The 9,233-nt window shown below is 37.2% G+C and overlaps 1 protein-coding gene across 1 annotated transcript in view; it reads right to left on the bottom strand.

Moving 5' to 3' along the window:
- Nucleotides 1-4,616: 4,616 nt before the first annotated feature.
- The window catches only part of LOC135216777 (uncharacterized), a 323,230-nt gene continuing 318,613 nt past the window's right edge, over nt 4,617-9,233 (bottom strand). The window contains exon 9 of the mRNA XM_064252261.1: nt 4,617-8,229. Coding sequence (XP_064108331.1) covers nt 8,098-8,229 — 132 coding nt within the window. The 3' untranslated portion in view covers nt 4,617-8,097. The remainder of the gene's footprint in view (nt 8,230-9,233) is intronic.

Raw genomic sequence — 9,233 nt, 5'->3', positions numbered from 1 at the left:
CGGGGAAGTAAGGCCCGTACCTGAGAGATGGTCAGCATTTAGAACTTGTCGCAAGGAATGTACAAGTTTAAACGGGACAAGTCTAAGATCACCCTTCTTTGGTCGGTCCCTTTCTTTGGGACACTGAATAAACGACTCTGAAATTCCAAGTTCTTTGTCCCGGCGACTGCTCCCTTCTGGAGAAGATCCCTGGAGTAATCCATCAACCCTTGGGTTGGATGCTGATAGATGGATACTATGCTTCCGGCTCAGCTGCTGAACCCCCAACGATGTTAAAAGAGATACAGCCTGCCTCCTATTTGAGGAACTTCATTGAGATGATGAGGGTCGGGTTCCTTTTCTGACCATGCACCTCTAGCTCGCCCTTGGGCTTCTGTTCCTCCACGCTGACGAAAGGGGCCTCTAGCCCTGCAACCCCTAGCAACCTTGGTAAAAGGTTGAAATACCCGATTCTCATAGACCGGGTTAAAAGCAGGCGACACTGAATACAGTGGGGGAACCTGTTGGCTTAGAAGATGAAGGTTGTGCAACCCAAGAAATAAATAAATAAATATATGTACTGAAATATCACATGTTACAAGCAGAGAGGAAGACCACTCGAAATCGGTACAATTCAAGGATAAGCCGTAAAGGCGACTTGCCGCCCGCCCGCTACTTATAAGTGACGCCTAATAAAATCCTAAATAAAGGCAAAACGAAAGGCAAATTCACTCTCTAAATATTGAAAAAGGGCGGAACCAGTACTTAACTTGGGTGAAGAGGTAGATTGACGATCCGTAATCAAGAATAAAAATAAAAGAACAAATAGCTATATTTGAACGTACGAACACGATAAGGCTATCGATAAGTATGTTGTCACAGACGCCTTCAACGGGGTAGCTAGGTGTGACCTATGGGTCGGCTCCCCGTATTTAGGGTTTTTGATGAGGAAAAGGCTAATTGGAGGGGTTGCTGTGGTAGTGTTTAACACTCACCCCAGTTTTATACCGACACCTTTTATATAGGTGAGCGAGTCAGAAGCTTCTGACATGTCCAATTTAGCAGTTCTCTGGTATTATAGCAATATTTTACTAGAAATAGTGCTAAAGCAGACATATTTCACGGGAGCGACACGGCTGAGCCCAGAAATATATATATATATATATCTTTTTATATATATCTGGAATCAGAATGGTCACTGGACCAGGAATCCTTCAAGAGGGTTTGTAGGAGAGTACCGGGTATGGAAGTAGATATGTTCCTACAGGGGCAAACCACAAGCTGCCTTGTTACGTAGCCCCAAATATGGACCCTCTAGCATACGCTACGGACGCCCTGAGTATAGGTTGGAACCAGTGGAGGGAGGTTTATTTATTCCCTCCAGTGAACCTTCTCCTGAAGGTGCTGCACAAGTTGAAATCCTTCAAAGGTCAGGTGGCTCTCATAGCTCCTTACTGCCCAAGAAACAATTGGTTTCCCCTTCTCCTGGAACTAGGTCTTCATCCTCACCCTCTCCCGGACTTGAGGCTGTCGCAACAAGTTCAAACGGTGACTGTGTTCGATTCCTCAGGTCTTCACAAAACCCTATCTTTATGGATTTCATGAAGTTTGCAGGTGAGGATAGGAGGAGGGGACATTGATCCACAGAACATTTTGTTCTTGGAGTCAGACAAAGAGAATCTACACTTCGCCAATATGGTTCAGCAGTTAAACAATTGCCTACATTTCTCAGGGAATCAAATGTCAAAGTAATGACAACGAACGTGGCTATAACATTCTTCAGGACTTATTCGAACAAGGCTTGGCAGTTGCCACAATAACAACCACTAAATCAGCTCTGAAAAAGATTTTTCTTCTCGGGTTTGGTATAAATCTGTCTGAGTCTTATTTCACCCCAATCCCAAGGGCTTATGCACGCCTGCGGCTTATTCACAGGCCGTCGTCAGTGTCATGGTTTCTTAACGATGTTCTCAGGTTAGACTCTAAAACAGACAACTTCAAATGTGATTGCCAAACCCTTTTGCGTAAGGCACTGTTTTTATTAAGTCTGGCTTCAGGTGCCAGAACATCGCAGATGTCATCTTTATCTAGTGGCCAAGGGCATATAGAATTCCTTTCCTCGGGTGACGTGTTGCTTTCACCAAATAAATATTTTATGGCTAAGAATAAGAACCCTTTGGTAAGGTGATCACCATGGAAGGTTGTTCCGATTCCGCAACATCCTTCTTTATGTCCTGTTAAAACTCCTAAGGACTATTTATCTGGAACATCTACCTTTTCCGAAGGCCCTCCTCCCCCCCTTTTTCATGTGGGGCGGTGGTGGTACCATATCTCTAAAGGGCATTGCGCAGCAGTTTTTGTATTTTACCAAGAAAGACAGCCCAGGGTCCTTTCCCAAAGCTCGTGGTATTCGGTCTATAACAACTTCTGTAAATTTCTTCAAATATATGTACTTTGATGATCTGAAGAAGTATACTGGTTGGAAGTCACACTGGGTTTTCCAAAGCATTACCTTAAGTCTTTGGAGGATCTTAAATATCATGCAATAGCTGTAGGGAGGTCAGTGTCTCCTGCTACAACATCAATATAGTACTGTCCTTGTGTCATATGAATATTTTCCATTATGCCAGCATTATTAACATTCTACAGCAGCACATTTCTTTGTTATTTGACTTGGTGTATGGTGTTAATTTATACAATTTAATATTCTATTTTGTTTCAGGGTGATGTAGCTTGGTGTTTCTCTGGTACAATTTCACGGGAGCGACACGGCTGAGCCCAGAAAAGGGATTTTGACGTAGGAAAAATCTATTTCTGGCGAGGAAGCCGTGTCGCCCAGTGAAATCCCCCCTAGTTTTTTCCCCCCCCCCCTTGCAGTGCACCAAGCTTCATTGCTATCGATAAGTATGACGTCACAGACGCCTTCACGGGTAGCTAGGTGTGACCTATGGGTCGGCTCCCCGTATTTAGGGTCTTTTGATGAGGAAAAGGCTAATTGGAGGGGTTGCTGTGGTAGTGTTTAACACTCGCCCCAGTTTTATACCGACACCTTTTATATAGGTGAGCGAGTCAGAAGCTTCTGACATGTCCAATTTAGCAGTTCTCTGGTATTATAGCAATATTTTACTAGAAATAGTGCTAAAGCAGACATATTTCACTGGGCGACACGGCTTCCTCGCCCAGAAATAGATTTTTCCTACGTCAAAATCCCTTATAGATATATAGTAAATATATATATATATATATATATATATACATATATAATATATATATAGATATATATATATATAGATATAGATATATATATAGTATATATATATATATAAATATATATATATGAATAATTATCACATCACCGTATTTCATATAAATTATTCGAGCTACAATGTCCTTTAATATCTAATTCGCTCCACCTCGGAATTGATATATTTTCATATATATAAAACTGCAAGGGGAATTTTTTAGTTGATCAATAATTTTTTGTCCCCTCCATGCGGGACTGAACCCCGTCCAGCGGACAGGGACGAAATCAGGACGAATCGCTAATGTCAATGTCGTCCTGATTTCGTCCCTGTCCGCTGGACGGTGGTTCGATCCAATGAGGGTACAAAATTATTATTAACTAAAAAATTCAACTTTAGTTTACATATATGAAAATATATCAATTCCGAGGTAGAGCAAATTAGATATTAAAAGACATTCGTAGCTCGAATAATAAAAATAATAATAATATATATATATGTATATATATATATATATATATATATATATATATATATATATATATATATATATATATATATATATATATACACACACACACACGCATGAGTGGACCCATTTATGTTTAAGTGTCAGAGAAAGTCGCCTTGTTTTACTTAAAGATTCGCAAAGAGCGAACAGCAGTGTGTTTTCGAGACATATCTTAGACGTTCTCTCTCTCTCTCTCGGCATGCAGGTAATGCAGGGACTTCGTCAGATTTCTTCGTTCACACATCAGTAATGTTGGAGGGTGTTGGAAACTCTCGGGCTTAGAAAAATACTTATATTATCTGAAGTAGTTTTACAAGATCACATCTTGAGATAAGAGTTCAAGAAGAGACTTATTTCAAATTGAGTCAGAGAGTAAGTGACACAATGTTTCAAGTTGTGCATTGGAAGAGATAACTTAAGTAGACAACGAACACACTTACTCCTTTTTTAGGGCAAGCTTATTCAACAATTCATTTGGTTCTCAAAAGAGCCGGTCTAGATTCAGAGCGTGAGAAGGATGTTCGTTCGTTTGTCTGTGGTTATGATAGGCTAGCATTCGCTCGCATCCTGAGAACTCAGTATCTTTGGGAGAATTTTCCTTGTTGACCATGACCCAGATCGCAGCTATGTTTTTATGATAGGGAATGTATTACATTTCTCCTTTTTATGTAATTGCCATTACATATATACTCTTAGTCCAGTCTAAATTCTCCGCCATTTTAAATGGAAAAAACAAAGAAAAACCAAAAGTTAGCAGTTATTTATTGATGAACTTATGCATGAATTTTAGACAATGCAATAATGAGTATACTTATTACTTATAACAAAAATAGTATGAAATATGATTGATAAGTTGTAAAGAACCTTAAGGAATCTTCTTGTCACCTAATTGGTCAAATGTCAGTAAGCTGTCTCCATAATGGACAAGACTGACAGATTTTCATAGCATTACAATACAGGATGTTAATATATTTGGTTTTCACAGTTCCCATAAGTCTTACTTACCTGATGTATTCATTATGAAGGGTAAAATAACAGAAAACTCTTATTTTCCTTTGTTTATTTATTTGTGAAGTTTTTACAGAAATTGCGCTTTACGATAACTTTTCTGTAGGTGACATCTTTATCCGTTTATCAGAAATATTTCCGTCAGTTAACAGTCCTGCTGCAGGCAAAGCCTCGATACTTCGATAAACATTAGGAAAGCCCTATACGAAGCTTTGATTGCCGTTTCTCTGTTTCTGACGTCACACTGAGCAATGTTCGACCATGTGGACTGGGCTTCAGGCATGTCAGTTGCTCAGAGTCAGATTCAGAGCGCAGGTCAATGAGTGTGGATACTCACTTTTTGTAATCTATATTTCTCGGAAAGAAAAAACCAGAGATGTATTTTATTTAATTATCTCTCTTAACCAACTGGTGATTGCTTAAAAAAGCATCACCACAAACACATATTTCTGGCAAAAAAACAACAAAATCATGATAAACATTCAGGGACGGTAATCACAAGCAGGCACGAAGGACATCCGTCTCAAGTCTGCACTGGCTCTTACTTATTTGCCTGAGTTACTTACTAATTGGACCATGAAATGCCAATGTCTACAAGAATGAATGGTTTCGAACATACTGGTTGAAGAATCTAAAGGTTAATTTCCCTTGAAATCACTTAGAAAAACAGAAAGTTTCTATCACACAGTATTTAAGTGATTTTTCCTGGTACTTTTCCATCACTTCCATCTATTGGTAAAGGGGTGGAAAGTCCACAATCTGGTCACTCCTTTATCCACACAATTTTTGATGTTGGATATTGGGGAGCATAGGAAGTTAGTCACTGGAAGAGTGATCAAATTTCCTTACTGCACTTACAACTCTTATCCAAGTTCTACCTTTTCACTAAGTCATCAACTCAAGTAATATATTTGCATGGCCCATATTGTTTTATGTTGATTATATCTAATTTTCCTCATTCGTCCTTCACATAAGAGATTTGCAGAAGCTTCTTTATTGATGCTGGCTACATAACTTTCCCTGAATTGCACAAGTTTAATCCCAAAATGCTTTCCTCACATGTCACATTATAACGCAAATCTATACACACTCCGTATGAGGTCCTGCTGGAAAAACCTACTTAGCAATAAAAAAGTATTTATGTATTTGCAAAATAATTAAGTGATCTCCCTGAATCTAAGAAACCTGAATTTCCATCATCCCTGAGTACAGCTTTTATTTATATCTAATTTCACTTTCCTTGCCCATTCCCCACACAGGTGTCACATCACATCAGGTATAGAATGTGGCATCTGACCCCACAGGTAATCAAATGTAGAAAGTGCCGTCTCCAATGATGTGGACAATCATTTGCAAAATTTCATAATAATTACCTAAATGTGCACCAGCTGAGGGATAAATTAATTTGTCATGATTCTGAAGGTTAGCAAGACTTAAGAAATTTGCTGGTTGGTTCTAAAGACAAAGGACTAACTTTGTCAGATCATCTGTAACTCTTGAACAAACTGTGCTGCTTCTGCATCAAACGATAGGGAATGAAATGGCAAAAGGTCAGATTGGCTTGAGGCCACTTCTCTCTCTAGCTTAGGTCACTGATACACATTCCTTTCAGGTAGACATATAAAATCTCTAAGGCACACTTCACCTGCTGCATAGTACTGGTCAGTTTCCACAGCTGCTTACACATTAGATTTTGAAACCAAAGCAATAACGACTACATTTTGATTATTACTGTACATTCAACTGAGCTTGCACATTTCATGTTTATTCTACCTTTGCAACCCCATATACCGATGAAGCTAGGAAAGACATATGGACCATTTCACTCTCTGAATCCCCAGATTGAGAACCAATTGAATTAAATTTTCTAAGTTCTGGGTGACATTCCCAATGAAAACTAATGCATATCATCTGCTCAGCTACATTGATAAATTTTTTCTGTTTATTTTGCCACTGCATTCACATTTGACTTAAATACTGGGAATGAGTACACACTACAGAACATAACACTCCAGCACTCTTTGCCCAGTGCAAAAGTATACTGTACCTGGAAAAAGGTATTCTTACGACATAGACATACTGAAATACTATAAAATACTATTATAATTATAAACTATTAAAGCATTTAAGTTAAATAACATGTTAATGGAGCTAAACAAATAGAAGTATCCTTTTAAAACCACTATGTAAGTAATAAACTAGGAAATCTATTATGCTGATGTACATAATAACTAACAACACCAATTATTTCATCAACTGGAATGAAAAACTTCTACTCACACAACTGAATCTATACTATACGAATCTAGTAAAATATACCTAAAAACCTGCTATTATCATTAAACTATGAATTCAGCTGCTAGCAAGACCTATTGAAAGATGGGTGACAAGATCAAATATTTAAAGGAAAACCAAAATGTAGGGTACTACCCATGAAAAGAAATAATTCAATAATTCAGTTTTAGTAGTTTTATCACAAAAAGTGCATTAAGTCACAAAAATGATATGAAAATACAGTAATTTGTGAATATTTCCCAGTGAAAAAGGCCGCGAATGGGCTAATTTCTCGCGAATAATGGGTATATATGGTCTATAGAAAATCCATGAATAGGCGAGTCCGCGAATTATGAGTGTGAATTGTGGGGGGCCGACTGTATTTGGAGATTCTGCTTTGGGGATGTGTCTGGGGTATGCTACTTTGAGTTTAGGTCATAAAATATTTGGTTTGTTTTCAAAACTATAAGGAATTTGTTTACAAGGGCACACAGCAAATGTATAAAAAAATATGAAAATATAGCACACAGTATTCCTCTGGCGAACTACAAGTTGTATGAGTAACGTGGGTATTGAATTATAGCTAGCAACTACTTTTACCAAGTAAACCAACCTCATGTCTTCTTCAAGTGATTTTTTTATCTTTCTAATTTAAGATTCCATTCTGAAGATGACAAGTGGAAAGCAACTAGTATATAAGCTGATAAACTATATTTTAAAACATATAAATTGCATCTGATGTAGCATAATAAAAAAATTGTGTATGGCACTGAAAAAATAGCAGGCAAAACAAATACACATTTCAGCTATCAAACTCTACTTCAACAAACATCCAATGTCATTTCTTGAATTTATAAACAAGGAGCACAAACTTGGCTTAGAGTACACAGACCATAGGGTGGTGAATTGCAACTTACATACTTCTCAAAATACTGATTGTAAATATTTTATTAAGCAAAATACATCTTTATAAAAAAATTGATAAAAATCAAAACACAATATAGGTATAAGATATATACAACCAAATCAATTCTTCTTAAACCCTAATAAAGCTCTTTTAATTTAAACCATCAAACAAAGCTTTCAGTCATCCAAGTTCATACAAATCTCCATAAGTTCCTTTTCTGTTTCTTTTTCACTGCTGATATTTAGAACGTCCATTGCCAATTTAACAAAGAAGCTTGGGACAAGAACCTTCCAAATATACTGCCTTCTCTGGAAAACAGAAACATATTTTAACATTTGCATTTAGAAATAGGTGGATTTAGATACAACATAATGGTAATTATTATGTAACAAATACCTGATTGCAGTCGAGCTATTAATTGCAATTGCCTGCTTGACAGATTTTAGCATCTTTTTTCAAAACATTTCTGCTAGATTACTGATACTAAAACTTCTAAGAATGCTCTACACCTTCCAATTCTCTGCACTAATATTTAGCTTCCAATTTTTAGAATCAGATCTTAACAGGCTCTTAACTTTAAGGATAACTAAAACAAATCACACAGCTCATCTGTATAACCTTAACAATGTCTATAAAAATGTAATAATGTGTCCACATAAAGTACTATAATTTGATTATTGTAAAGTACCAGTAGGCAATATTTTCTTGTATTTGAAGAACTAGCTTTGTATTTAGGAAAATTACCTTTTTACATACTAAAAGCTATAGTATAAAATAAGTTTACGTCAGCACAACAAAGTTATCATGTAACCAGGATGAATAATTCCAAAGGCACTAGAAGAATAAGCCCTCAGAGAGGCACAAGGATTCCATTACCATGTTAGTCGGGTAAAGATATGGAAAATTCCCACCCAACCCCAAAATATTGCTAGGAAAGGTTTTTCAACTGTTTTTTATTCTATTTGTTGTGGAGAATAACATAATAAAAATCTAACAAAGTCAAAGTACCGGAAAGTTGTCAAATACAAGATGACCGCCGATACATTAAAATGCCATTAATTTCCTTATCATTTGCCTAGAATGATGTGATGTCAATACCTAGGTTTTGGAAGTCAAGGAATGCAATGGAAAAAGTGAAATTGTTATTTAATCATCAGAACACCATGGAATCCTAGATGACCGCCAACTTCCTTATTGTTACTGAACAGACTTTAATGAGGACACTAAAAACCTCTGGTGGACTGACAAGAGGAAATGGAATGACAGACAAGCAGAGATCATTGTGGACAATGTCAGCTCCCATCACTGCCGA

This window comes from Macrobrachium nipponense, chromosome 6 (genome assembly GCF_015104395.2).
Source record: "Macrobrachium nipponense isolate FS-2020 chromosome 6, ASM1510439v2, whole genome shotgun sequence".
Taxonomy (NCBI): Eukaryota; Metazoa; Arthropoda; class Malacostraca; order Decapoda; family Palaemonidae; genus Macrobrachium; species Macrobrachium nipponense.
Note: the sequence above shows the minus strand (reverse complement) of the source record. Positions and strands in the feature narration are given on the sequence as shown.